The sequence below is a fragment of the Halichoeres trimaculatus genome, unplaced genomic scaffold (assembly GCF_033239565.1).
Source record: "Halichoeres trimaculatus isolate MK-OKI-2021-1 unplaced genomic scaffold, fHalTri1.1 fHalTri1_scaffold_8, whole genome shotgun sequence".
NCBI classification, from domain to species: domain Eukaryota; kingdom Metazoa; phylum Chordata; class Actinopteri; order Labriformes; family Labridae; genus Halichoeres; species Halichoeres trimaculatus.
The window spans coordinates 28,569,381-28,596,736 of NW_027437186.1; the positions used below are offsets into that span (position 1 = coordinate 28,569,381).

Consider the following 27,356-nt stretch of genomic DNA (forward strand, 5'->3'; position numbering starts at 1 on the left):
CTCTTTCCTGCCAATGTGTGATCACTCCTCAAAGATTAAACGCAACTTTTGAATTTCTACAGTAACTGACTTCAGTGTTAATGGATGATAGAGCTGAGAGATGACCAAACATGGTCAAACAGCTGATGAGAAACCCTGAACCGTTTCCGGCTTAATGTGTTAAAATAGAGAAGTTTTTTATAGAAGCTTTTTTTTTTTATAGAAGCTTTATTTACCAAGCTGATGCAAAATTTGTAAAGAAAGCTTCAGGAAGTGTCAGCAAGTCACTTGCTTTTTTTAATTTTAACACCTTCTGTATCTAATGACCAGTAAGAACCTGCACAAACTTCTTCCACTTATCATCTGCAGAGTGTAACTCCTGGTACTGCTGCAGCTGTTGCAACATCTTGTCACAAACTTGATTCATCATCACGGGTCAAGTGAGGTGAGATATGACCGAGAAAGGGTTGCACCATAAGAAACCAGCATGTCATAAGCACTACTTACCATAACATCCTTATAAGCATGTACTAGAACAAATCATCTTTAAACCAAGAGCTAAACTACTCACTAACAAAAACCAGAAAAGTGTGATGTTTTATTGTTAAAGTAGCGACAAATCACAACAAATGCTGTCTCAAGACACTTTTTAGACCTGCTGATAAGGACAAACTTCCCTTTAACAGGAAGAAACCAGAAGGAGAACCAGACTCATGTTAGACAGACATCTTGAGACCCCATTGGAGATGGAAGGAAAATTTATGAGAATGAATTTAAACTGGTGAAATAATCTCTTCTTGCAGCTAGAAATCTTGAAAAATGTCAAAATTGAAAATAAGTGGGGCCTTGAGAAATATTCTTAAGTGTTATAACAAGCATAAAATGTCCATTTCAGAATGATAATACTTGAAAACAACCTTGAGCAAAAATTCATTCTTTTTTGTAATCCCAATTTTTCCCATTGAAAACCTGGTGGCATGGAAAACATCTACTATATATTTTTATATTTTTATATATATATTCTTATATTTTTTTTCTGTCAAAAATCTTATCTCTTCTTGTCTCCCCCTCCCAACCTATTTTTCTATTCCCAGCTGTCAGTCATCGTTAAACGTGACGTAAAACCTTGTTTTTTTACGTCTAATAACTAATGAAAAAGAAACTTTTCGGGAAAAAAGGACTTGAATACAATACAGCACAATAGTATCTACATATCACCACTGCTTATGGATGTGACAAACATTTCTGAGGTGTATTTATTTTTTAAAGTTTGGCTACAGCCCCTTTCAAATGAACAGGGGAGACCGAGTTTTTGACCTATACTGCAGCCAGTCACCAGGGGGAGCAGTTTTCCTTGTGACCTCACTTCGAGCCAAGTTTTTTTACAGTCTAAAGTCAAAACCTATAACAGCATAACTAAGACCTGGCTCTATAAGCTTCAGCAGAAAGAAATGTCAAGACGGTATCTGCCTCCTGGACTCTGACTGAGAGATGATTCCAAATGGGAGGCTCCACCCTCTCCTAAAGCAGCCAATAAAAACAAATGCATAAACTTAAACCCAAGAGCCAAGAGGGAAATGATGTTAACTAGATGCAAAGGAGACTGAAAGAGATTAAAAACTCAGGGACTTCCTGAGTTTTGGTCTTTATGTGTCAAGTTGCACAGTTAAGACACTCAGTCCTAAGTCGCCCCCTGCCCCCACTGGACCCTTCTTCTGTGACCCATTTGCATGTCCACATCTGGGGGTTGATGTTTTCTTAGCTTATCCTCTTGCTTTCTCACTAATCACCTGACTTTGTTAAATCCTTGTTTCTGATTGGTCCAAACCCATTGAAAAGCATTTATACACTTCATTGCACCGTGAGGAAGACCGGGCCTTCACGAAGAAGTAACTCTTCAGACTTCATCAGGGTTTCTTTGATTGAGCTAACATTTTAAACTTGATGGAGTGTGAAAAACATGACTTTCTCTGTTGACTCTACAGTGCCTTTAGTCTCCATCCAGTGAATAAGACGTGTTGAGAAACAGTAAAGCCAATTCTCTCTGTATGAGTGTGTGTTTAGCACCGACACACAGTGGTTAGGAATGTGAGAGAAAACTGCCAAACAGACCAGCTATTGATGATGGCGCTGCCTGCCTGCCTGACGCTGATGAATCATGTTTAGTATCACGCTGCTGTTTGGAGAGCAGATTCTTACAGTCAGAGACGAGCGACCACACCCTCAAATCTCTGAGGAGACAGATCCAGGGAGGAGTCAAGGCTAGAGGGAGCATGCAGGATCTGATGACTGAAGACAAAAGGAAGGAAGGAGAAGAGCTGGCTCATCCAGGAAGAGGCAAACCCTGAACTTGACCCCAACATCCTGAGAGGCAGGGGGGTTTGGACAGTCTGCACCCCAACTCAGACCACCCGTAAAAACAAGCAGAGAAAGAACTTCCGGTTAAGAAAACAAGATGAGGATGAGGGAAGTTTATTTGCTCTTATAAACAGGCTCTGTGGTCATATTTCACACAAAGTCTGACATCAGAAAGAAACAGATCTGGGTCAGACTGAATCCAAACAGCCTCAGAATGACACCAAAGATCTCTGCAGAAGACACACACACTCTCACACACTCTGAACTTTGCCTCTCTGAGCTGACCAGCTCTGCCAAGGGCAGGAGTTCAGGTTTAGGTCTCCCAGGATGACGGTCTTACAAACCCAGCAGACAAACAAGCTGCTGTTTCTACAATGTTTACAAGACAATATGTGGGTTAGAACAACAGGGACTGTGTGATGGATTGTGTGTGTATTTTCAGTAGCTGCTCACTGAATCATTCTCGTGCTGTTTCCAACGCCCAAACCTCCAAGTATGTGACTGGAGAACACGTGCAAGTTTGTATGAATCATGACTTTTCTGACCAAGATGGCGATGATCTCGTGTTTGGTTCATACACACTTAAGTTAGGAAAAACAACCACATCATAAATATAAAACTTTATGACTCAAACAAAACATCTGTAGGAGTCTTCATTAAATGTGGGAGAGGTTTGTATCAGTGGGGAGGAAGAATCTGCCCTTTTCCACAGCTAAGAACCAGAACTTCAGAGTTCATGTGCAGTTCCAGTGTCCAGATAGTGAAGGATAGTTTTTGTTTTCCTAGTTTTTGCGGCATTGATTCAAGAAGGTGCTGGAAACATCCCTCAGAGATTTGGCAACACATGGAGCATTATCCTGCTGGAAGTATCCAAGATGGGTACACTGTGCTCATAAAGGAATGGACACGGTCAAACAATACTCAGGTAGGCTGTAGACTTTAAACTATGCTCAGTCTATACCAAGGGGCAAAAAGTGATCCAAGAAAATCTCCCCTGCACCATTACACCACCAGCAGCTAAAGTGTTGATCCAGGGCAGGATGGACCCATGCTTTAATTTTGTTCCTGAGCCTACCATCTAAATGTGGAGCAGAAATCCAGACTCATCAGACCAGGCAACATTTTTGGGATCAGCCTGTGTGAATTGTAGCCTTCCTGTTCTTAGCTGACAGGAGGGTCACCCGATGCAGTCTTTTGCTGCTGCAGCCCATCTGCTTCAAGATGGGATGTGTAGGTCAGTCACACTCAAGGTCACTTTCTTCTGTATTCTGATGCTTGGTTCGAACTTCAGGTCGTCTTAACCACCTCCACGTTAGAGGCTGGCATTTTTTTCAGGAATTCTTTGGGACATGGGATTCAACTTGGGAGTCAACTTTACTATTGATCACGGGATTGGGATGGTAAAGGACTAAAAGCTAGCTGGGGGCACATGGGAGCGGGAACCAATCAGGAAGATAAAATATAATATGCGACATAGGCCGCCATTTTGTTGTTTATTTCCAATAAGCCAACACTGCACGCAAGCGAAAAAAAACTACACTTCCCAGATGCCAACAGTAGTCTAAAAAAGAATGGGTATAAAATCAAATCAATTTCAATGTTTTGCCAAAAATTGCAAGAAGGGGAAAAAATGGGAGCAGTACAGGAGTGGGGGTCACTTCGAATGGGAGCGGGATTGGGAGTGGGAGTCCTTTAACCACGACTGTGGTACAACAGGAGTTTTGTTTTTTACCCTGGCCTGGGACTGGGAGTGCGATGGGACAGGAGTAAAAATCCGCTCCTGTGTCACTCTCTAGTCCACATCGTATTACACTGAGTTGCTGCCATGTAATTGATCAGATACTTATCTTAGAGAGGCTATGAGGAGTTTCTAAATTTATGCCAAGTTTAGAAGTGAGAAGTGAGATCTGTGTTTTTCTCTGCTAAAAACAATGGTCATAATGAAAACTGCTCCCCCTGGTGACTGGCTGCAGTATAGGTCAAAAACTCTGTCTCCCCTGTTCATTTGAAAGGGGCTGTAGCCAAACTTTAAAAAAATAAATACACCTCATAGAAATGTTTGTCACATGGAGCTTAACAGACAGAAAAAAGACAGAAGAAATTTAAACAAGAGAGTTAAAGAGCACAAGCTAAAGGCTAACACATGAGCAAAAGGCTAAAACAATGGTCAAGCTGTTTGAAATAATGTTCATTCCAAAATGCAGCAGTTATTCTGCAGTGGTCTGTTCAAACTTGAGAGTCTATCAATAAAATGAAGAGTGAGGTTACATTAGCTCTGTTTGGTGGATGAGCACTAGGCAGGACATAATGAGGATTCATTAATGTTACATGCTAACAGGCGTGTCTCAAGGCACCGGGCCGAGACTGGCGTTACATATAGCTGGCTACTAAACTACGATACAAATGAACAATGTTTTCTCGTTGTCACTCATTCATTTCAAAAACAAAACACGACTTGTCAAGAGTTATGTCTTCAGGACTCTGGGCCAAATGTGTTGCTAATCAATCCAATCCAAATAAAACAGAAGGTCCTCATAGTCCCCTTAAAGAGCAGTTGAACAGATATATCTAAGAAATTGTCCGGTGAGTGTATGTTCGCACATTCCATTTCATCACTTTTTCAATCTTATGCATTGAAATTTGTACTTTCTGCTGTATTTTTTACTCTTTTTATCGTTGTAGTAAAAATGAAGGTTATTGTGATTCTGATTCCTCTAAACCTACTTGATATCCTGCAGCTGGTTATTGGGGCCCATAATTTGGTCTTTATTCCTCAATTTTACACCATAAACTAAACTTATTCATCTTTTATTACCTCTGTGATTAAACTAGTTCAGTTTTGAGTATGATATTAGGTTTCCCCCTGCTGGCATCAAAATGTACTACACCCACTCTCCACATGAATCAACACAGGGAGAAGAGAGGTACCAAAATAGGTTTTATTTTACATAAGAACATTGTCAAAACTTCGAAACATCTTTCTTTGCATATAAACTTTTTTTAAAACAAGAAGACAATGTTTGATTTCACAGATTTTACAAAATATTGACAGAGAAAAAAAAATCATTGTTTTGAGTGATTCATGCCCCTCTGTTGCATCTTTATTTGAACCCACCACCAAAGCAAACACAGAGTGCAGCCATTCAGAGGTTTAGTAAACATAGCGACATCTTCCATAACTAGAATCATCCACTGATAGTTCTGTCTTTCTCAGGCAGCATCTATGTAGAGGCCACGGTCTCCAGAAGTCTCACAGCTATTTAAAGTTTAACCATCAACACATCTGTTAGTTTATTACTTAAGGCTTGAATTCTCGATAGTGGAAGTATTTCAGTGTTTCTCCAACAGAGCCGAACAAAAATCAAAAGCTTTAAACACACAAAGATTCAAAACTAGCACCTACTTGCATCTTTTTTTAAGTGTTAATAGACATTCAACTTTAAATATATCAAAGTTTATGTTGTCATACAAAATCAAAGTAAATTTAAACAGCTTTAAGTTTAATTAGGAGCCGTGTGATGCTTGTGTTTCCTTTTACACCTATTAAACCATCGCATTTAGCAAAAGAACTCTACAGGCCATTAATTCTTTAAGAGCAGAAAAGTGTAAACATCGAAAGAGGAGAGGAGCTTTTGCTTAGATTATTCCCTCTATGATATTCAAAGTCCTGGACGCCTTCTGTAAATAGATGGAGTCATAAAAATGTCACCATGAGGGGACACGGACCCTGATTCTTTCTGAAGATGGTGCTTTTTTTAGACTTTTATTTGAAACTGAATCAAACATCCCCTTCTGCAGCTTTTCTATAAAACCCCTCCAGAATTCACGGTTCATTTTCTTAACACCAAATTCATTGTGGATTTTAAGTGCTCTGTCCAACTATGAGCAGCAGTTTAACTAAAATAAAAGTCACTTTCCTGAGAATTTACATTGAACCTAAATAAGCTGTATGAAAACAGAGTTGGCAGACATTCGCAGGCACTACGACTCATCTGAATCAAGCCACCAAAAACGCACACATGCATGGACCTGATGTTTAAAATCAGATGGAAGAAGAACTCTCTACAAGGAAGACAAAGCAGGACTTCCTCCAGTGGCACAATAACTTCGATCAACTTTGAAATCTTCCCTCTTTTATCAGCATCTCAAGTCTTTCAGTGGTGGCAAAACACCAAACCAGTAAGAGCAAAATATCACCAAGCAAACAGAAAAGTTACAACAAAATCACCAAACTGACACCACTGTTTAATACCTATACAAACTGAACACACGCTGACAGCTGGAAAGACTTGAGGATCTGTATCTGGCTTTAGCAGGCTCTGGTGAAAATGTCTCAAAGTTAGGCCACATATTATCCAAGAGTGATTCTAAAAATGTTTCACAGCTCTGTTTTTAGAAACATGTAATGCTAAAACTGCTGTATATAACCTCTTGTAACTAACATCCACAACCAGCATGTTCAAAGAAGGTGCAGCAAAACAGCCGTCATGTGACTCGCTTTAAGAGAAGAAGAGCCGACCAGTGACTGTCTGAGAGGAGATGGCACAGAGAGGAGCTGCTCACAGCGGCCTTTAAATTAGTGTCACCTTTACAGATTCCAGTTCAACAAAACCAGAAAGTAATTCTCAAAAATCAACACAAATCATTCCTTTTGCATACAACAAACAAAGTGTGCAGCTCCAAAGTTTAACACCGCACTGATTGCAAGCACGTGTAAATTAGGGCGACGAGTTGCTGTCGCCTTCCCAGGCATTAGCATTAATTATGCTTTTAATTTTAACTATGGCATCATTCCTAACGCTCGCTCCTGCTTGTCCTTAAGCTTCCACACTCCTCCTGTGCCGTTTGGATTTAAGACTGAAGTGTGTTCAGCACACTAGCTGCAAAGCCTTCCCACCCGACATCTTCAGTTCAGTGCTCTCTGCAGGTTCTCCTGTCCCGTGCAGAGGCAGAGCCCAGGACTCCCTAGCCCTTTGGTTTGGTTTTCAGTAAGTCTTGTTGCTCGTTGGGAAGATTAGAGGAGCGCCCAGTCTTGGAGGGGTTGTTGGTTCCTTCCACAAACATGTTAGGAATGTCCTGGCCGAAGTAGATCTTACTGTTAGCCGCTATAGCCTGATACTTCATCAGCTCCAGGTACTCCGGGGTTAACTTTAGCTGTAAGAGGCACGAAAGAGACCCAATGTTAGACCCATGACAACACGTGTACAACAGAGACAAATACCAGCTTTACAAAAAAAAGAAGCTCAAAATTCATCTTTATCTGCTAAACTGCAATAACAGGACTCAAAATGTGACAGGCAGACAGTCATCGATATCTACAATGTGAGGTGAATTTCTTTGTCTCTTCTTTCTTGTTTACATTTGAGACAAATTAACTGTATCTGTTCATCCCAAACCAAACTGTACAATAAACAGAAGGAAAATCTTCGAGGGAGATCTATAAATATGCTGACATAGCTGAGAGTCAGTGAACCTTTGCTTTTAATACCCAAAGACCACACATGATTTTAACAATGGATTTCTTTACTTGATGCCACCATCCTCTAGCTAAGTCCTTTCAAAAATGCTTTGGTGGACACTCAAGGAAAGGCTGCAGAAGTTGTTAATCACACAACAGCCAAATGCTTTGTCAAACTTCAACACTCACCATCAGGAAAAGTCACTTCTGAGTCTAATTGAACGTAGCAGAAACTGATTATATCAGTCATAGTGTGACAAGTTCCTCAGTAAAGCAGTGGGTCATCCATTATTATAAAAATACCAACAAAAATAGGGGTGAAGTTTAGAGTAAAACTATGCCAATGTAAAAAATTACAATCTTTGGGGAGCCTCTCATCTGTGTTCACTCTGTTACAATACTTAAAATGCTCTGTAGAGGGCGCATGGTCCTAAGAGGCATAATTTCTGTTTTAAGGAAAACACTGCAGAATGAATGTTAAAGTAATAAAAAAAATACCATGCGGTGGTATTTTTAACTTGAAGCTGCAAATTAACAGAAATACCTCCCTCTGGTATCCTGAAGCCAGTTCAGAGGAGCAACACAAACAGAAATGTTTGATATTTGTTTGTGCAACACTCTCCAGGTGACTATACCACGATTACAAAGGTTTCAGTGGAGACAGATTCATTCAGGATATGCTGCAAAATGTGCACATATTTAGTTTGATTTTCAACCATTCAGCTAAATTTAGTATCTGAGATAATTTTTTGTTCATTTTTGGATTGGCTTATTGGTGTATTCCCACAACAGGGGTCAGAAGTCTCCAGTACCACTTTCTTAGGGATTCATGTTTGCTGCTTGTGAACACACTGATTAGCTGTATACCTCATGAGCATCTCTTTAATCTACAGTCAGACTGTTTTTCTTGCTTTCTTACAGCAGATGCCTGCAGAAACACTTGTGGGCAACTCAACTTGGACAGATACAAGAATGTTTTATAAAACCAAAATCTGGACCCTTGCCGACAGAATCCATTTATCAGCCATGGAGGAAAATCTATTGCAGACAAGCCAAAAAAAAACATTATTCTATAACTTCTGTGGATTATATTTTCTATCTGTTTTTCTGTGAAACGTGTAATAACCATATGTCACCTGATTTGCTTCTGCAGACTTGGCAGCAGTGTAATATTCTGCATCAGCTTTCGCCTTCTCCCTCGCCAAGAAGGCAGCATCTAACACAGAGAGACATTATTGAATTAGATGGTCATGTGACACACCGTGGCTCACAGGAAATAACAAAAAACAACAGTAATTTGCCCACCCTCTATTTCAGAGATCTTCTTCTCTGTCTCTTTCTCCATCACCTTCTGCTGGAACTGGATCTCTGCCACCTGGGCCACTTTCTGAGCCTCTGTGGGGCAGACGGACATGTCATAGGACGGAGGTTAATGTTAAGGCTACGCTTGAGTGACTCAAAGCGGGAACTTCTAAACTTATAAGAAAGCAAATCAGATGTAAATCACAATCACCAATAATGGCCTTCTTCCTCTCAGTCTCTGCTTCCTTCTCCACCACCTTTTGAGTCTGAGCAGTGATCAACAGACGAGTCTTCTCTGCCTCCCTGCATGCATAAACACAAAAACAGACACAAAGGTTGTTGCAACTTGTTCCTTTCTGTGTGGTCTAACTCAAAACTGGGGGCAGAAAAGTTGAAACACACAGAGGAAGGCTGGAAAGTATAAAAGTGACAAACTCACATGAGTTCAAAGTTCCTCCTGATGGACTCTGGGATCTTTGGCTTGGTAACACGGACCGCCTTAATTTGGACACATAAAAAAGAGGAGATTGAAGCAGCTGACCCATTGCTGTAATTCTTCAAGAATGTCTGTTAAATTTCTATTAAGGACAGTTATAACAGCAGTCTTCAGCACAGATGGTCATGTAAAATGGAGAATGCTATGAAAACCTCAATGCAAAAAAAGAATCACAGACTTTAAGAGGATTTTAAAGAGCCTGACTTGGCCTTGAATCTCTGTTTTTGTAGTTTCACAAAAGGCATTGATGAGTAAATCTGGAACTAACCATTAACATACACTTTTTGGACATGAAAAAAAAACTCCTGCACAGTAAAGATGGGGAAACAGATGCATTCACCCAGGGGGAATGTTACCCTTTCCCAAAGTAGATAATGAATTATGATAAAAATCAAGAACTGTGGTGCTCCTCCTTGTTTATCTCCATCACTGTGCACATTTAGTATTCCCTCAGGTCCTACAAGGCTTTATCTGCAGACACTACCCCGCTGTGCAGCACTCCAGCTGAAGTTTTAATCTTAATCTTATTTCATTTTTCATGTTACCATCACTGTACCTTCCCCCTGTGCTGCACTTTTGGGTGCATTTGTTTAAATACCTGTATTGTGAGTCCAGGCGCCATAGCATTAAGGTCTTTCTGTAAAGCAGTCTTCAAGTTCTCATCAATTATGTCTGCAAGACAAAAAGAAACAGAAGCTGAGTGAATAAACAAGAAGATGTGAATCACGTTTCAGGAATTTCAGGAATGGGCACAGACTTCCCACTGTTTATTGTTTGAGATTGAAAATATGTGCTCACCAAATAACTCAATGTAGACCTCCTGCAGAGTGTGTACGCTGCAGAATTGATTCAGTTCATGGTGAATCTTGTTGAAAATTAGAGTTTTGTCATAATCAGCTGTGTAGTTCCTCACGATGTCCACAACTGCAAATCAACCAACAATTCAGAATCATTAATGTGCTGTCAAGCAGCTGGCAAGGTTAAAGCATCCTCGAAATAAGAAAGTGAAGAAATTTTGAACATTTTGTACCTGCTGATGGTACCAGCATGTTCACAACTTCTATTCTATCAAAGTAGATCATCACACCACCACTGAAAAGACAGAAAAGAGTCTGTTAAATACACACACGTGGTAAAGGAAGGCTGTATTTCTTGCAAGCAACACTATTAAGCTCAGTCTGACCTTGTTCCACAAGGCACATTCTTGATCTCATCAGTTTGAAGTGTAGTCTGAAACAGAAGAATCTAAAATGTGATTGAAGTTCATAAACACAGGAAATGATTTGAAATGTGACATGATCCTTTAATACATTTTAATAATCATTCCTACAAAACAACACATACTGTTTCAAAGTAAACGATCACAATGTGTTCTTGATCTTTGAAATAGCATGCTTGACCACATTTTTTCATGTTCAGTTGAATCTTAACTCTGTCCAGAGATGGCACAATCCCTCTGCATTATGAAGCTCATAAGTCAAAGCTCAGACACAAGCAACTGGATCCCAAGAGGAACTGTACTGGGTTTTAGCTTCTATGAGGACAAAAATATTTGTGGTCCTGCTTGTTTACATATTTCATATAATTTAAAATGGTTTTTGAACTTGGGAGCTAAAAATTGTTGTGGTAAAGCTGGAATGAAAAAACAATAATTTCTCAGCTCATGTCAAAATGTTTGGGTGCTGATTTGGCCAAGTGGTTGAGTCACACATCAAATGAGCAGAGGCCTCAAGCAGGCAGCCTGGGCTCATCTCCAACCAGCGGCACCTTTCCTGCAAGTGGGGACTTTTTTACATCCCTATTCTCGCTGGCTTCAAAGACCAAAAATGTATGTGACATAATAAGACCATTTCATTATTTGCATTCACAAAGAAAAGAAAATTATGCTAAATATATACAATCAGAAAACTGCATCATATCAACTGTGTGTAGCCTTGGTTTTAAAAAAAGCTGATGGCATCTGTTTGCATGCTGCTGCTGATTTATTTATAGAAGATCCAAATCTGGTTTTCATGTGCAGCGCCTTCAGCATGCCTCTGCTAAACAGCCAGACAGGACAGTTTACCTGCACTGATCTGTAGGTGGTGATGAAAGGCATCATAATGTGATATCCAGGACCGTTTGGAGAGGTCAGCAACGCTCCACCCCTGGAACAAATGAAAACAACGTGTCATGCATGGCTTTCAACAGGCCGATTAAAGTATGCTTTCCACATTCTTTATGTTCGTCTTTTAGGCACAGACTTGTAAGGCGAGGTGTTGTTGTGCTACCTGTAGTAGACAGCGAGGTGTCCTTCTTCTATCTTGTGAATAGAGGAGTGCAACATGATGGCCATCACTCCTGCTATTGCAGCAAACACGGCGCCTACATGTGGCATCGTCATCCTAGCAAGCACTTACCTACAGAGACAGAGGGAAGCATAGGATAATATTTTTACATTATGTGTAAAAAGTAAAGTGTTTGTCAAACCTTTGATATTGTAGTTGAAGATTGCAGGTTGAAACAGCTTATTTCCTTAAGCTGTTAAGACAGAAAATATTAACTTTGTCTGTGTTTCAATGATTGCCTTTGACTGATAATTTTCCTGATTTACTGGAGTCAAGTGTTAAATAATAAAGCTGTACAAGTCCGATATTTAAAGGCCTTAAAGGATATTGAATTCAATATTTTTTAAAACATATTTTTAATTTGATTAGAGAGCTTTTCATCACCATAGCTAACTTTGGCGAATTATTGTCTGTTCTTGTATCGATTCCCATAAAAAATGATGTCAGTGTTTCTGTCCAGCATGCTTTAATTCGATGACTTTTCACCATTAGACTGGTGAAAAGTGGTTAATTTTAGGTATACTGACTTCCACGCAGGTGCACACAGGTTAATAAATGTGACTTGAACGCAACACGTAGTCATTCATCGCACTTCCCGATAACATTTTACACTCCTGCGACCTCTGAGTGCTTCGTTGGCTCACTTATTAGGATTATAACAGTAAATCATTGGAGCAGAGATCATTGCCAGTAATGTAGTCACACCTGGCAGCGCCTTAGCTGGTCCACTGCACAGGTAGCTAAAATATACAGCTAATGCTAACATGAACGGTTAGCTTGCAGGGTGACATGTCAGGAGACAGCAGGCTACTAGTTCCTCTTTTAATGTATGAAGCAACGTATCGCCAACAATGGTCCCCTTCCTCCAAATTCACAAAGAAACCATACATCTGAATTCATATGTTTGGAAGAGTATCGTAGGCTGACACACCAACCCCATGGTTGACTCAGCTAGCCGGGGCTAGCTCCCAGTCGCTAACGGGTGGGCTTACGTCAGGTAGCTCAATGCTAACATTACTTTCCCAGGCTTCTAATAAGCTAACTCACGGAGAGTAATAATGATTTTTTTAACACAGAAGGATTTCAGTTTTAAAAAGCTTTTTTATGATAAATGAAATTACCTCAAGATTGAACCGTCCTCCCTACTGCTCTTATCATCCCCCTCACCCCGCCTCCTCCAGGTCGCACTCCTTCTTTTACTAGTTACACTGTGCTGCATTCACGGCGGTCGGAAATAAAACGATTCAGTTCTTGTTTGTTTTAAAATACGGAGTCATTGATGACCCCGTATTTTATATCATCAAAAAGGCGATAATTAACGCCATTCAGCAACAAATCTTGAATCTGTTGGTTTTGTTAGACAATTATATTTGTTTGTTTGTTTGTTTGTTTTGTTTTGTTTTGTTTTCATTTTAAGTAAATGAACAATAGTCAAGATCATATAAGATGTGCTTTTCACATCTCCCATTTAGGGGAAATATTTTGTTACAGAAGAATCAACAATATAGTTCCATTGTTAGAATAAAATGAAAATGGATAATAATAGTAAAGGTGAATTTACGAAATACAAAATAAATAAAGAGTGGAGTGAATATTAGAACAAGTAGGGTCTGCATACTAGCCTCCTGCCACCTGGTTGTTATATATCCCAAGTGAAAATGGTGCAAAGTAGACAAATTAAACATGATGCACGTTGAAAACTTTGTTTACAAACGTTACCACCATATTTAATCTGGAGATCCTGTGAAAATGGTCACATGATGACCAAATCTGAAGTTTTCCCATGCCACATGATACCGTGTTACCATTGGCTACTGACCAATCAAATTTTTCTGACAAAAAGTTTCCTCCTCTGACTTCTTCCACTTTTTCTTGTCTTTCTTTAAAAAAAAGCAACACAATATTACATAAGAAGTGCAACTCCAGTTCGCCCCACCCTGTGCTGTAAAAAGCGGGGGAGTAAACCGTGCACGTACGTATCTGCAGGCTCACTCGCTTTTGTGTTAAGTGCATGTGATTGCATTGAGTAATTTGTGTCGTGTCATTTGTTTTTAACAGTTTAGATTTACATCGACATCAAGTTGCAGCCATGGCTGGAGAAGTTGTGCTCACTTACTTCGATGGGAGAGGAAAAATGGAGTCAATCCGCTGGCTCCTGACAGCTGCAGAAGTTGATGTAAGTTTCTATCTTTTTCCTTCTTTATATAATCTTTTCCGGATTGTTTTTGAAATTGCACCTTTAATCATATTTCCACAGTTTGATGAGGTGTTTCTGACAAAACGTGAGCAATATCAACAACTTTTAAAGGGTGAGTTGGTTACAGATTTTTCCTAAATGCTAAAATCTGTAAGTGTGTTTATTTGGCCTGTGTCCAAGTTGCATGAATTGTCAGTTTGGTCTTGTCTTGGGTAGCTATTAACTTCCACCTAGATATGACGCAACCTGGCAAAAGACCAAATAATGGAAAAGTGCGTCATTAATTTGAATTACAGTGCAAATTAATGTTCTACCAGTTAGTGTCCACCTGAATGACCTGTAATTGTGTTTCTAGACGGCTCCCTCATGTTTCAACAAGTTCCCTTGGTGGAAATCGATGGCATGAAGCTGATCCAGACAAAGGCCATCCTGAATTACATTGCAGAAAAGTACAACCTTCATGGGAAAGATATAAAAGACCGTGTCAAGTATGGAGTTTTTCTGTAATAAACACAAAAATGGCAGGGGAAGTGCAGTTTTATTCTGTGAATGTTAAACAGGTTGTTGTGATGCCTCCCCTTAGGATAAACATGTACTCAGAGGGACTGATGGATCTGATGGAAATGATCATGATGTTGCTCTGGACCCCAAATGAAGATCGCAAAGCAAAACTGGAAAACATCAAAACTAAAGCCAAAGATCGCTACCTTCCTGTTTTTGAAAAGGTACCGCTATTAATCCCTTTATATATGGCAAATGTATGTGAAAGATATCATGTTATTATCTTTTCTGTGAACTTCTCAGGCCTTGGCTGGGACTGAATACCTGGTGGGAGGTAGGATGAGCATGGCAGATGTGCAGCTTCTTGAATGCAGTCTGATGCTTGAGGAGGAATTTCCTGGGATCCTTGATGCTTTCAGCAATGTGAAGGTAAATGTTCTACTGTGAAATTACTTAAAGGAAAAATTATAAATGCACTCTTTTGACAACCTATTCCTCCTCTTCCTCCAGTCTTTCCAGACCAGGATGACACAGATTCCCACCTTCGCCAAGTTCCTACAACCAGGCAGCAAGAGAAAACCACAGCCGGATGAAAACTTAAAGAAGACTGCTATGGGGGTGTTATATCAAGTGCCGCTTCCTTAAACTCCTTAAAAATCTGGAACATCAGTCTCACTGGATTTATTAAACTGTCATCCTCAAGAAAACTTACTCTGCATACAAATTAATGTTTTTTTTTTCATTACAAGGAGGTTACATAATGTGAATTCAAACTGTGAAACTTGTTCTCAATAAAATGCCAATTTTGAAGAAAAATATGCAAGTCGTGTTTCACTTTTCACTTTTTGACATGACGTCATGAGACATTAGTTGACTTATTATGAAGTTTAAAATGTATTTGTGACTGTTTTTCTCTGAGGATTTCCAATATTTTCTTGGCCCCAAAAGACTGGGTTGCTCCCTGAATCTACAGTGAGAAACACGTTATAGACACAACAAGAGCTGACATCCTTTCATAAACCATTCGCCACAACTGATATTTTGTTAAATTTGAGTCAATTTTCTGTATTTTGTTGTTGTTTTTTTCACCTGGACATGAAACCCAAGAACTTCACATGTCTGGGCCCAAAAGCTTGTGATAAAGTGGGCTTTTGTCTTGCCAGGAAAATCAGATCTCAACTGCTGTTTTACTCCACTAGATGAAGAGATAACATGCTGATTCTTGAGAGATTGTGTTGTTCATGTCGACACTTCATTCATAAACAACCAGGCCAACCAGCACTCAGGATTATTTAACTTTTTAAGCATAGCTGCCTAAATACCTAACCTGCTATCCTCAACTTTTCAGAATAGAATAAGCCTCAGCTTTCTTATCATCATTTTTAATCATTCAGAGAGTCGGTTCTTTTGGCTTCTCAAACAAGGGCCAGCTCTTTCGGCTTCTTAACAACTCCCAATTTAGTTTTATTTGAAGTCTGTTATTTTAGCCTAACCTGGCAAATATGAATGATTTTTTTGTATGCGGTGTTTTTTATGAGAAGCCACTTAATTTTGTGCATTTGTGCAGTTACAAAAGTAGGCATTCTTACTTTTAATTAATATGTTAATCAAACCTCTCCTGCTCAAAAAAGGTGCCTATGCAGGTGCTGCTTCATTTGCAGGTGTTATTCATATTTACGTGTTTATGCTATGTGACACACTCTTCTCCACCACGGTCTGCAGTCTCACTCACCAATAGGATTTTTACACCTGCACAGTTCTGGTTCTGAAGCCTGTTCTTTTCCGGTTTCTCAGGACCTGCTTTCTAGCAAACCTGCCCCTGTTCTTACCAGTTCAAGCAGAACAAAAGTGGGAGGGTGTTACCTTAACTTCCTGCTTGTTTTATCAACCCAGAACACGACACACCAAACTATAAGTAAATGGACGTAGCTCTGTGACTTAAGCAATCTGTCACCCATGTACAGTTTGTGCTGTTTAAGAAATTAGATACTCAGACAGAATTTCTTTTTTTGTATGTGGTTGTCAACATTTTTTTTAATTTTTGCTGTTAAAATGTCTTTTGGTGTGTATAAGTTTCCAGTACTTCCAGAGGCAGCCTCAGGCAGACACTGAAGAAACTACAGATTTTTAATATTTCTGCATTGTCTAATTTTTAAACAGAAGTTGCTGCTTGGACTAGATGCTAAACTGACTGAGTGTGCCCCTCTCTGCTATCACATAATTGTATGATCATATCCTCACATTAGCAGCATGGCTGTCAAAGGTCAAAGGTCTGCCATGAGCAGAACTGAGAGACTGAGTCTGCACTTAGAGGTCCATCTCTTGAGCACAACAAATCCTGGCCCCAGGCCTTTTATAAGGCCCCCAGCTTTCATTTCATTATGTAGGCTATGACTCATGGCAGTGAAATAAATCATGTTCCAAATTATATGCACATTTACATTTTCTCTCCACGACAACAAACAAAACAGGTCACAAACGAAACCAAAGTCTCTCTAGTAAAGTCTCACTTAAACACCATTTGGACTGTGCTTTGGCTACTTGTATGAAGCTAAAGCTCTGTGCTTTGTGCAGAGACTCATCAACTCTTACAGGTGACGCCTTTAAACAAATGGATTTCTAAAGATGTGAAAATGTGAGAGTTCCAAAAACACATAAGAGGACACAAGACCAATTTAAAGTTGTGCAGTGGAGCAGAAATGCAGAAAAAGCAAAAAGCAATAAAAAAAAAAAAAAAAGAAAAAAGAAAAAAAAAAAACCTGTTGCAAAATAGTCTAGGAGACGAAAACGCAAAATGTCACTTATACCTTGTAAACCTTGATCACAAATGTAAACAGTATGTTTCAGTTGAAAATCCTTTAAAAATGATCACATGAACACACAATCTAAAGTTTTCCCATGATATTTAGCAGCCAAAATTTAAATGAGCCGTGTTCCCATTGGCTACTTCCGACCAATGAAGTTTTTAAGACAGAAAGTTTCCTCCTCACTTTTTTTTTTTTTTTAAATCACTGTAACATTATATAATGAGGGCAACTCAGGACGACCGTCCCACCCGCTGTCCGGTCAAACGGGAGTCAGTAAACCGTGCACGTACGTATCTGCAATCTTACTCACTGTTTTTAAGTGCATTAATTTGCAGAAAGTAATTTGTCGTATGTTATCAGTTTTTTTGTAGCTGTTAAGATTAACATCGACAACCAGTTGCAGCCATGGCTGGAAAAGTTGTGCTCACTTACTTCGATGCAAGAGGAAAAATGGAGTCAATCCGCTGGCTCCTTACAGCTGCAGGAGTTGATGCAAGTTTCAATCTATTCTTTCCTTTTTTATGTAATCTTTAACATCTTGAATATTCATAAAACTTCCTACCAAATCTCCTTTCTACAGTTTGAAGAGGTGTTTCTGACGAAACGTGAACAATATCAAAGACTTTTGGACGGTGAGTTCATTTTAAATCGTTTTTGTAAGCTGAAATCTGTAAGTGTGTTATTTGGCCTGTGTCCAAGATGCATGAATAGTCAGTCTGGTCTTATCTTTGAGTTTTCTGTTAACTTCCACCTAGATATGACGCAACCTGGCACAAGACCAAAAAAATTGGAAGGGTGCCTCATTAATTTTAATGTTTAACCTGGGAGTGTCCACCTGAATGACCTGTATTTGTGTTTCCAGACGGCTCCCTCGTGTTTCAACAAGTTCCCCTGGTGGAAATTGATGGCATGAAGCTGGTCCAGACAAAGGCCATCCTGAATTACATTGCAGAAAAGTACAACCTTCATGGGAAAGATATAAAAGACCGTGTCAAGTATGGAGTTTTTCTGTAATAAACATAAAAATGGCAGAGAAAGTGCAGTTTTATTCTGTGAATGTTAAACAGGTTGTTGTGATGCCTCCCCTTAGGATAAACATGTACTCAGAGGGACTGATGGATCTGATGGACATGATCATGACATCAATCTGGGCCCCAGATCCTGAATCAAAACTGGAAAACATCAAAACTAAAGCCAAAGATCGCTACCTTCCTGTGTATGAAAAGGTACCACTTTTAATCCCCTTTTTAATATGGCACATGTATGCAAAAGATATCATCTGATTATCTTGTCTGTGATCTTCTCAGGCCTTGGCTGGGGCTGAATACCTGGTGGGAGGTAGGATGAGCATGGCAGATGTGCAGCTTCTTGAATGCAGCCTGATGCTGGAGGAGCAATTTCCTGGGATCCTTGGTGCTTTCAGCAACGTCAAGGTAAATGTTCTACTGTGAAATTACTAAAAGGAAAAATTACAAATGCACTCTTTTGACAACCTATTTCTGCCCCTCCCCCAGTCTTTCCAAGCCAGGATGATGAAGGTTCCTGCTATCGCCAAGTTCCTACAACCAGGCAGCAAGAGGAAGCCAGCGAAGCCAGATGAAAACTTAAAGAAAACTGCTATGGAGGTGTTGTACCTCTACAGCCCTTAAACTCACTGAAACTTCTTAGTGATCTGGAACATCACACTCACAGACCTACCTAAGCTACTGTCTTTATAATTACTTGCAAGTAAATGAATAAATGTTTTTATTCCTCTGTGAAGAGATTTACTACTTATTACAAAAGAACAAGTCTAACTGAAACAAAGCATAATGTGTAAAACATGATGTGATTTTAAACTGTGAAACTTCAACTCAGTAAATCGTCCAGTTTTGAAAAAAAACTATGCATACTCTTGTTTCATTTTTTAGTCAAACATTTCACCTTTTTCATAAAAAAAATGTTCATCTTAACTTTTATTTAGGATAAATAACAGACTTAAGGTTGATCATGTGGGATGTTGCTGTGTTTAGTAGATTAGACTTGATAGAAATGTAATTGAATGAAAGTGTACAAAATGAAAATATTTTTTGTTAACCTAGAATAATATTTTAGATCATTAACAACAATACGTCAAACCAATTCACATAATTTTGTTGGCATGAACTCAGCAGGCATTAGTTGACTTATTCTGAAGTTAAAACTATATTTGTTACTGTTTGCGTTTCTCCCCTAATGATTTTGAGTGTTTTCTCGGCCCCACACAAAGACTGGGATGTTCACTGAATGTGTTAGAGACAACAGGAGCTGACATCCTTTCATAAACCATTCACCACAACTGTTTTTTTTTTTTTTGTTCATTTTGAGTCAGCGCATTTTGTTTTCTTTCTTTCTTTCTTTTTTTTTCTTTTTTTTTCACCTGGACGTGAAACCTGAGAACTTTCCATGCCTGGGCCTAAAAGCTTGTGATAAACTCAACTTCTGGCTAACCAGGAAAATCAGATCTACATGGCCATCCCAGCTGCTGTGATTCTCCACTAGATGGAGGCATTACTCTCTGATTCCTGAAAGAATGTGATGTTCACTACACTCAAATGCTCTCTGATTTTAAACCAGACATAGAGTTCAGATCCCCTACAGACCAGGACCTGAGAGTGACACAGGTCTCCAATGAAGAAGAGACCTTGGAGCTTGAATAAAAATTGATAATAACTGAACTGGATCAAAATATGCTCAGTGTATAGACTCTAGGCCAGGGGTCACCATGGCGAGAACCACTTAAGGTGCCTGTGAGGCATGTTCCAAAAAAGCACTAGTCACAATGGAGCTACTTCCTACAAAAAATTTTCTGCAACACATTAATAATTACTGTGAAATAATTAACATTGACTGGTGAGCAGTCTCTTCATGTAGTATTACCACTCCTACAATGATAACTGTTATTAAAATGTGATGCAGTTTTGTTCAGAAAGTTTTTATCAGACAAGTACCCCTTCGTGCAACTTATTTGCCGTGAGGTAGCCCTCAGTCTCAAAAAGGTTGGTGACCCCTGCTCTGGGCTGTCTGATTTCCAGGTGAAAGTATAACCACTATGGGTGAAACAAGAGACACCAAAGTCTGAATAATTAACATTCAAGTTAAATAAAGTAAGAACACATGCAGCAGAAGTGATGATATCTGCATGTACACTGCCTACTTTCAGCTTCTACAGCTATAACCAACGTACACCTCCTGGCATCCCTCCAAAACAAATCCCACCCCCTGCTGTCCTGTAAAAAAGGGTCAGTACACAGTGCAGGTATAAAACTACAGGCTCACTCACTTTTGTTTAAAGTGCATGAATTTGCAATTAGTGGTTTGTTGTATGTAATCTGTTTTTAGCTATTTAGATTTCTATCAACAAGAAGTTGCAGCCATGGCTGAAAGAGTTGTGCTCACTTACTTCGATGGGAGAGGAAAAATGGAGTCAATCCGCTGGCTCCTGACAGCTGCAGAAGTTGATGTAAGTTGTTATCTTTTTCTCTTCTTTATGAAATATTTTACCTTTGAAATTTTGTAAAACTTCCCTCTAAATCTCATTTCCACAGTTTGATGAGGTGTTTCTGACGAAACGTGAACAATATCAAAGACTTTTAGAAGGTGAGTTTATTTAAGATCTCTTTATGGAAAGCTGAAATCTGTTAGTAGTAGCTTCTAACTATTGTTTACATCGTAAATTAATGTTCTACCAGTTAGTGTCCACCTGAATGACCTGCTGCTGTTGTGTTTCCAGACGGCTCTCTCGTGTTTCAACAAGTTCCCCTGGTGGAAATCGATGGCATGAAGCTGGTCCAGACAAAGGCCATCCTGAATTACATTGCAGAAAAGTACAACCTTCATGGGAAAGATATAAAAGACCGTGTCAAGTATGGAGTTTATCTATAATAAACATGAAAATAGCAGAGGCATCATTATATTGTGTGATTTTAGTCTGTGAATGTTGAACAGTTTCTTGTGATGCCCCCTTTCAGGATCAACATGTACTCAGAGGGACTGATGGATCTGATGGGAATGATCAGGATAGTGCTCTGGACCCCAGATAAAGATCGCAAAACAAAACTGGAAAACAACAAAACTAAAGCCAAAGATCGCTACCTTCCTGTGTTTGAAAAGGTAATGCTATCAATTTATATTCATCTAGCACATACCTGTATATGTGACAGATATCATGTAATAATTTGTCTGTGATCTTCTCAGGCCTTGACTGGGACTGTTTACCTGGTGGGAGGTAGGATGAGCATGGCAGATGTGCAGCTTCTTGAATGCAGCCTGATGCTGGAGGAGGAATTTCCTGGGATCCTTAGTGATTTCAGCAACGTCAAGGTAAACATGCTTGTGGGAAATTCTCTAAAGCAAGAAATACAAATGCACTCTTTTGACAACCTATTCCTCCTCTTCCTCCAGTCTTTCCAGGATAGGATGACACAGATTCCCACCTTCGCCAAGTTCCTACAACCAGGCAGCAAGAGAAAACCACAGCCAGATGAAAACTTCAAGAAGATTGGTAAGGAGGTGTTGTACGAAGTGCCGCTTCCTTAAACTCCTTAAAGATCTGGAACATCACACTCACAGGCTGGAATTGGAACAAAGCATTATGTGAAAAAAAACACATTTTGTCTTTAACTGTGAAACTACAACTAAATAAATTGTTCATTTAAGAAACTCTTGTCATTTTGTCTGAAACATTTCACCTGTAAGTGTTCGATAGTTCAAAACAACTGTAGAGCATGTTAGCCAGTTTAAACTCACAACATATAAAACATCAAAGAAAATATCATCTGTGCATCTACATAATGTGATTCCAACTACTTTTGCATAACACAATAAAATCTCCACGGGGAAGTTTGTGACCTATTAACAAACACAGAAATAACAGAAATAAATCAAACCATATGAAAAGTAAATCGATAAAAAGTCACTTTTGGTGACTTAGCATTGCTTTTGGGATGGCGAGCAGTGCCTTGACTATGACAGGGCATGTATGGAGTGAGGAGATCAGAAATGTACACGGAGCAAGTTCAGAGCACTCTTTAACCCTTTATTGTCAAACATATATTTTATACACAAGTTTCAAAGACCTCTATCTCATCAACATTATAAAAAGTTTCCTTAAAGTGGCTGTGAGGACTCTGTTTGGAGTGGGTTGCAGCGACACCTTTGGCCTGGAGTAACACGCACACTGTCGTGATAATGTGACTCTTAACAAGTTGCGTGTTTGTTTTGAAAAATGAAGGGGGATCAGATTTTCCTTTTAACACTACTTTTCTTTGTTCAAGACACCTTGTTACCAGATACAAGGCGATGAGGTAAGGTATTTATCAACAGTTAGAAATGTGACAACAAGCAAACTTCGTCAGTTTGTACCGTGGTTTAGTAGCCGGTTAATATTTAGAGCTACTCAAAGCCTGGTGCTCCCAGACACATCTGTAACATTAGTGAATCCTGGTTATGTCCTGCCAGCACTCATCTACCAATCAGAGCTAACGTAGCCTCATTCTTCATTTTATTGATAGACTCTAAGATGAACAAACCACTGCACAATAACTGCTGCATGTGGGTTGGAATGAACATTATCACTAACAGCTTAACCTGTGTTTTTTACCTTTAGCCAGTGTTTTGGCCTTTAGCCCCTGTACCTTCTGTGTCCACCATCACTACAAAATCAATTCAAGAAAACCACAGATGTCCCTTCTCATTACTAAACTTTGTCACCCGGGATGGTGTTGTCATAGAGACCTTAAAATTAATCTTGTCCTGTCTGAGGAAAGCTGAGATAGAGCATTTAGAAATTACCCATGTTGGTGCTAAAAAAAATGAAATTATTGATGTATTGCTGTATTACAGATCTTTATATGAGCTGTGTCCACACTAGCCACTTCTGGCCTATCAAATTTTTCAGGCAGTAGCTTCCTCCTCCGCCCACTTTCATGTTTTTTTCGAACAACATATAAAAAGAGTGCAACTCAAGATTTTAGTCCTGCCCGGCTGTCCTGTGAAACAGAAACTAGTAAACTGTGCAGGTATGAACCTACAGGCTCAACCACTTTTGTTTTGAGTGCATGAATTGGCATTTTGTAATTTGTGTCATGTCATTTGGTTTTTAGCTGTTGACACTGACTACAAGTTGCGGCCATGGCTGAAAGAGTTGTGCTCACTTACTTCGATGGGAGAGGAAAAATGGAGTCAATCCGCTGGCTCCTGACAGCAGCAGGAGTTGATGCAAGTTTTAATCTTTTTTCTCCTTTATAGAATTTTTTTTTTTTTTTTAACCTCTGGAGTATTTATTGATTTGTTGTTTCCACAGTTTGATGAAGTGTTTCTGACTAAACGTGAGGATTATCAACAACTTTTAGATGGTGAGTTGGTATTAAATTTTTTCTAAAAGCTGAAATCTGTTAGTGTGTCATTTGGCCACATGAATAGTCAGTCTGGTCTTATCTTTTGCTGCTAACTTCCACCTACATATGACGCAACTTGGCACATGAACATAACCCATGACTCATAAATCTTGATAACAATTGAATAGATGTTGTACCTAGGAGTGTCCACCTGAATGACCTGCTACTGTTTTTCTAGACGGCTCTCTCATGTTTCAACAAGTCCCGCTGGTGGAAATCGATGGCATGAAGCTGATCCAGACAAAGGCCATCCTGAATTACATTGCAGAAAAGTACAACCTTCATGGGAAAGATTTAAAAGACCGTGTCAAGTATGGAGTTTATCTTTAATAAACATGAAAATGGCAGAGGAAGTGCAGTTTTATTCTGTGAATGTTAAACAGGTTGTTGTGATGCCTCCCCTTAGGATAAACATGTACTCAGAGGGACTGATGGATCTGATGGAAATGATCTTGATGTTGCTCTGGACCCCAGATGAAGATCGCGAAACAAAAGTGAAAAACATTAAAACCAAAACCAAAGAGCGCTACCTTCCTGTGTTCGAAAAGGTACCACTGTTAATCCCTGTTCAGGTAGCACACGTATGGTAAAGATGCAATGTAGTTATCTTGTTTATGATCATCTCAGGCCTTGGCTGGGACTAAATACCTGGTGGGAGGTAGGATGAGCATGGCAGACGTGCTGCTTCTTGAATGCAGCCTGATACTGGAGGAGGAATTTCCTGGGATCATTTGTGAATCCAGCAACATCAAGGTAAATGTGCTCCAATTAATTTCTTGAAAGAAAAAAAAAAAGAAAAAGAAAACAAATTTAACAACCTATTTCTGCCCTTCCTCTAGTCTTTCCAGACCAGGATGACACAGATTCCCACCTTTGCCAAGTTCTTACAACCAGGCAGCAAGAAGAAGCCGCCGCATGATGAAAACTTCAAGAAGACAGTTAGAGAGGTGCTTTACCCCAAATGAACACCCCCTAAACTCCTTCAAGATCTGGAAATTCAATCAGGCCTTATTAAGATATAATCCTCAAGAATTACAATCTGCATACAAATAAATGTTTCAGCCCCTGTGTGAAGAGATTTACTACTTAATACAAAAGAAGTCCAACATAATGTGACTTTTAACTGTAAAACTTTTCCCAAATAAACTGTCCAATTTTTAAGCAATTATGCAACCCTTGTGTCACTTTGTATTGGTCAAACATTTCACCTCTTCCATTAAAGAAAACTTTCATTTTAATATTAATAAAGGATAAATAAACAGAATACAGATGCAACATTGTAGTTGATCCTTTCTCCCCCAGACCCCAATTTCCAGGCTCCAGTGAAGTAGACACCTTACAGTCAATGCGTTTTAGACATGCTTTCAGACCAGCTTAATTCTAACACAGTTTATAGTTGCACTCCAGGTAGGAGGATGAGAATCCCCAAACTACAACCAGACCACAGGCAGAGTCCTTTCAGCATGGCTAACAGTTTCCAGGTGGCTGATCCAGACAAGTGAAAGTAAGGATTAGTCATCTACAGAATTAGTAAATCATATTTTTTTTAAAGTGTAATTGCAGCGATACCTATGGTTTAAAGCAGGACAACGAGCAAACTTTGTCAGTTTGTACCATGGTTTAGTAGCCAGCTAATATTTACTGCTGCTCACAGCCAAGTGCTCTGAGACACATCTGTAACATTAGTGAATCCTAGTTATCTCCTGCCAGCACTCATCTACCAATCAGAGCTAACGTAACCTCATTCTTCATTTTATTGATTGACTCTAATATGAACAAACCACTGCACAATAACTGCTGCATGTGGGTTGGAATGAACATTATCACTAACAGCTTAACCTGTGTTAATATCAATAGTAAAGATACCAAGATGAATATTGCTATCGGATCAATACTAGCGTGATGATATCGATACTGCAGTTCCTCTTATGTTGTCCAACAATTTACTTTACTTTACTTTTCTGTGCAAATGGGAGGAAACTTTTGTTTATTTTGCACTTGTGTTTTTTTTTCCCTAAGCAATTGTGGTGGACGAATAATAATTTTATTACTTTTATACAGTTAAAAAGTTGTTTTACTGTTGTGGTTAGTTAAAAAAAAAAACATTTTTATTGCCTAAAACCTTTGTGCTGTGTTTTACCATAACCATAATCATAATCAACCAACTCAAGGCAAAATCACAAAGTTATTCAACAATCATTACATTTCATGTAAAAAAGTATCAGTATCAGTATCAGTGATACTAGACCTGTATTTACTTGGTATTGGATCGATACCAAAATTCCCAGTATCGCCCACCCCTAATGCTCTGTCACTCTCCTATTTAGCTTTTCTTCATCACAGTCCCTCTAAGACCTTGAATATAGTAGTTGAGCCTTGCAGACATTGTCTGTTCAAAATGTAGTAATGTTCTTTAAACAGCTCTGGCATTTGAAAATTAAATGATAGAAAATTGTGATTTTGTTGTTTAGGCTTATGTATGTGTATTTTCATTGATTCCGTCATCCACCAAAAACTATTTGAAATGAAAAATCTTGCTGCTTCTAGGGTTAACTATTGATATGTGTTTAAAATGTGATTCTGGAGTTGAAAAGTTCAAGAACCAAAGCTCTCCACCTTTGTTCCCCTCAGTTGACCCTGAGTTGAGTCCTTTTCATCAAGGTTCATGGTATAAATCATAGACTGCGGTCTGTAATAGGCTACGATATGCTTCAGCCTCTGCCTCAGCTGTGTCATTGCCACTTCTTCATTTCTGAAGTTCATCTGAGGGGAGTGATGAGGTTCAGTGCCACTGAAATAAAGATCTGATCAATGCAACATGACTTGACAGACTGGAAGAACTTGCTCACTGATCCAGAAAGAGATTTTAGTCAACGTCTTTAGTCAGAGACAACTTAAACAGATCCTCACATCATGCATATAATTTAAGGATTGGTAACCTTTTCAACTCAAGATAATCTCTTTGGATTAAAAACAATCAAGGCCTTACTTGCAATTTAAGGTGTTGGTCAGTGGAAATTCATCTCCGGATTTTAAACTGTTGTGACTCCTGGTGGAGGTTTTCAACCTGGCTGCAGAAATATTCCTCACCTGGTACTTTTCTTGATGCTCTCAGGTAGCCCACCTCAGGAGTCAAAGTCACCCAAACCAATTAAGCCTGACAGTGTCATGATGTTTGCTTCAGAAAAAATGAGGATAAAGTAAAATATATCTATGTTTATAAAAGAATTGAGCTGCTGCAGGGATTTTTTCAGCCTAACCTTCATATATGAGACTAATTACTACAGTTTATCTTAGGAAAATAATTAAATCTGTGAGGAATTAATAAAACAAACCACGGGTTCAACAAATTGCACACATTTCCATAAAAAATAAAAACTAAAATGCATAAAGAATACAGTTAAAAACTGATAATGAAAATTTATTCCTAGCATGTATCATAGTTTTAAAGGTGCCCTCCCCAGAGGGCATGCAGTTTTCCAACAGGCAACACAAGCTTAAATCTAACATTGGTG

At 39.1% G+C, this 27,356-nt stretch overlaps 5 protein-coding genes across 5 annotated transcripts; 4 read left to right on the forward strand and 1 right to left on the reverse strand.

Moving 5' to 3' along the window:
- Nucleotides 1-5,289: 5,289 nt before the first annotated feature.
- erlin1 (ER lipid raft associated 1) lies at nucleotides 5,290-13,117 on the reverse strand. Its single transcript, XM_074675631.1, has 12 exons — nucleotides 13,042-13,117; nucleotides 11,864-11,992; nucleotides 11,659-11,740; nucleotides 10,777-10,823; nucleotides 10,624-10,685; nucleotides 10,392-10,517; nucleotides 10,192-10,265; nucleotides 9,537-9,595; nucleotides 9,309-9,400; nucleotides 9,101-9,190; nucleotides 8,932-9,011; nucleotides 5,290-7,491 (listed from the first exon to the last, which is right to left on the reverse strand). The coding sequence occupies exons 2-12, from the start codon at nucleotides 11,974-11,976 to the stop codon at nucleotides 7,303-7,305; spliced, it is 1,014 nt and encodes a 337-aa protein (XP_074531732.1). The 5' UTR covers nucleotides 11,977-11,992; nucleotides 13,042-13,117; the 3' UTR covers nucleotides 5,290-7,302.
- A 635-nt stretch (nucleotides 13,118-13,752) lies between these two features.
- Nucleotides 13,753-15,413, forward strand: LOC141794958 (glutathione S-transferase A3-like). Its single transcript, XM_074675632.1, has 7 exons — nucleotides 13,753-13,892; nucleotides 13,979-14,096; nucleotides 14,178-14,229; nucleotides 14,473-14,605; nucleotides 14,701-14,842; nucleotides 14,922-15,047; nucleotides 15,129-15,413. The coding sequence occupies exons 2-7, from the start codon at nucleotides 14,010-14,012 to the stop codon at nucleotides 15,261-15,263; spliced, it is 675 nt and encodes a 224-aa protein (XP_074531733.1). The 5' UTR covers nucleotides 13,753-13,892; nucleotides 13,979-14,009; the 3' UTR covers nucleotides 15,264-15,413.
- Nucleotides 15,414-17,629: 2,216 nt separating this feature from the next.
- Nucleotides 17,630-19,288, forward strand: LOC141794994 (glutathione S-transferase-like). Its single transcript, XM_074675701.1, has 7 exons — nucleotides 17,630-17,711; nucleotides 17,786-17,917; nucleotides 18,006-18,057; nucleotides 18,288-18,420; nucleotides 18,516-18,651; nucleotides 18,733-18,858; nucleotides 18,940-19,288. The coding sequence occupies exons 2-7, from the start codon at nucleotides 17,831-17,833 to the stop codon at nucleotides 19,072-19,074; spliced, it is 669 nt and encodes a 222-aa protein (XP_074531802.1). The 5' UTR covers nucleotides 17,630-17,711; nucleotides 17,786-17,830; the 3' UTR covers nucleotides 19,075-19,288.
- A 1,531-nt stretch (nucleotides 19,289-20,819) lies between these two features.
- On the forward strand, nucleotides 20,820-21,982 carry LOC141794907 (glutathione S-transferase A4-like). The gene is made up of 6 exons (XM_074675533.1): nucleotides 20,820-20,906; nucleotides 20,992-21,043; nucleotides 21,177-21,309; nucleotides 21,415-21,556; nucleotides 21,641-21,766; nucleotides 21,848-21,982. Exons 1-6 carry the CDS (start codon nucleotides 20,820-20,822, stop codon nucleotides 21,980-21,982), a joined length of 675 nt encoding a protein of 224 aa, XP_074531634.1.
- Nucleotides 21,983-23,575: 1,593 nt separating this feature from the next.
- Nucleotides 23,576-26,201, forward strand: LOC141794733 (glutathione S-transferase alpha I-like). The gene is made up of 7 exons (XM_074675194.1): nucleotides 23,576-23,662; nucleotides 23,748-23,799; nucleotides 24,020-24,152; nucleotides 24,248-24,389; nucleotides 24,469-24,594; nucleotides 24,681-24,788; nucleotides 26,169-26,201. Exons 1-7 carry the CDS (start codon nucleotides 23,576-23,578, stop codon nucleotides 26,199-26,201), a joined length of 681 nt encoding a protein of 226 aa, XP_074531295.1.
- Nucleotides 26,202-27,356: the final 1,155 nt, after the last annotated feature.

What these genes read in the sequence shown, in the direction of transcription:
- erlin1 (XM_074675631.1), bottom strand. Translation starts at nt 11,976, where the DNA reads ATGACGATGCCACATGTAGGCGCCGTGTTTGCTGCAATAGCAGGAGTG. An exon ending in CACCTCGCTGTCTACTACAG is followed by an intron (nt 11,741 to 11,863) that starts GTAGCACAACAA and finishes CATTTGTTCCAG; the next exon opens with GGGTGGAGCGTTGCTGACCT. An exon ending in GAGGAAGAAGGCCATTATTG is followed by an intron (nt 9,191 to 9,308) that starts GTGATTGTGATT and finishes TCTGCCCCACAG; the next exon opens with AGGCTCAGAAAGTGGCCCAG.
- LOC141794958 (XM_074675632.1), top strand. Translation starts at nt 14,010, where the DNA reads ATGGCTGGAGAAGTTGTGCTCACTTACTTCGATGGGAGAGGAAAAATG. An exon ending in TGACAGCTGCAGAAGTTGAT is followed by an intron (nt 14,097 to 14,177) that starts GTAAGTTTCTAT and finishes ATATTTCCACAG; the next exon opens with TTTGATGAGGTGTTTCTGAC. An exon ending in GATATAAAAGACCGTGTCAA is followed by an intron (nt 14,606 to 14,700) that starts GTATGGAGTTTT and finishes GCCTCCCCTTAG; the next exon opens with GATAAACATGTACTCAGAGG.
- LOC141794994 (XM_074675701.1), top strand. Translation starts at nt 17,831, where the DNA reads ATGGCTGGAAAAGTTGTGCTCACTTACTTCGATGCAAGAGGAAAAATG. An exon ending in ATATCAAAGACTTTTGGACG is followed by an intron (nt 18,058 to 18,287) that starts GTGAGTTCATTT and finishes TTGTGTTTCCAG; the next exon opens with ACGGCTCCCTCGTGTTTCAA. An exon ending in GTGCTTTCAGCAACGTCAAG is followed by an intron (nt 18,859 to 18,939) that starts GTAAATGTTCTA and finishes CCCCTCCCCCAG; the next exon opens with TCTTTCCAAGCCAGGATGAT.
- LOC141794907 (XM_074675533.1), top strand. Translation starts at nt 20,820, where the DNA reads ATGGCTGAAAGAGTTGTGCTCACTTACTTCGATGGGAGAGGAAAAATG. An exon ending in TGACAGCTGCAGAAGTTGAT is followed by an intron (nt 20,907 to 20,991) that starts GTAAGTTGTTAT and finishes TCATTTCCACAG; the next exon opens with TTTGATGAGGTGTTTCTGAC. An exon ending in ATATCAAAGACTTTTAGAAG is followed by an intron (nt 21,044 to 21,176) that starts GTGAGTTTATTT and finishes TTGTGTTTCCAG; the next exon opens with ACGGCTCTCTCGTGTTTCAA.
- LOC141794733 (XM_074675194.1), top strand. Translation starts at nt 23,576, where the DNA reads ATGGCTGAAAGAGTTGTGCTCACTTACTTCGATGGGAGAGGAAAAATG. An exon ending in TGACAGCAGCAGGAGTTGAT is followed by an intron (nt 23,663 to 23,747) that starts GCAAGTTTTAAT and finishes TTGTTTCCACAG; the next exon opens with TTTGATGAAGTGTTTCTGAC. An exon ending in ACCTTCCTGTGTTCGAAAAG is followed by an intron (nt 24,390 to 24,468) that starts GTACCACTGTTA and finishes TGATCATCTCAG; the next exon opens with GCCTTGGCTGGGACTAAATA.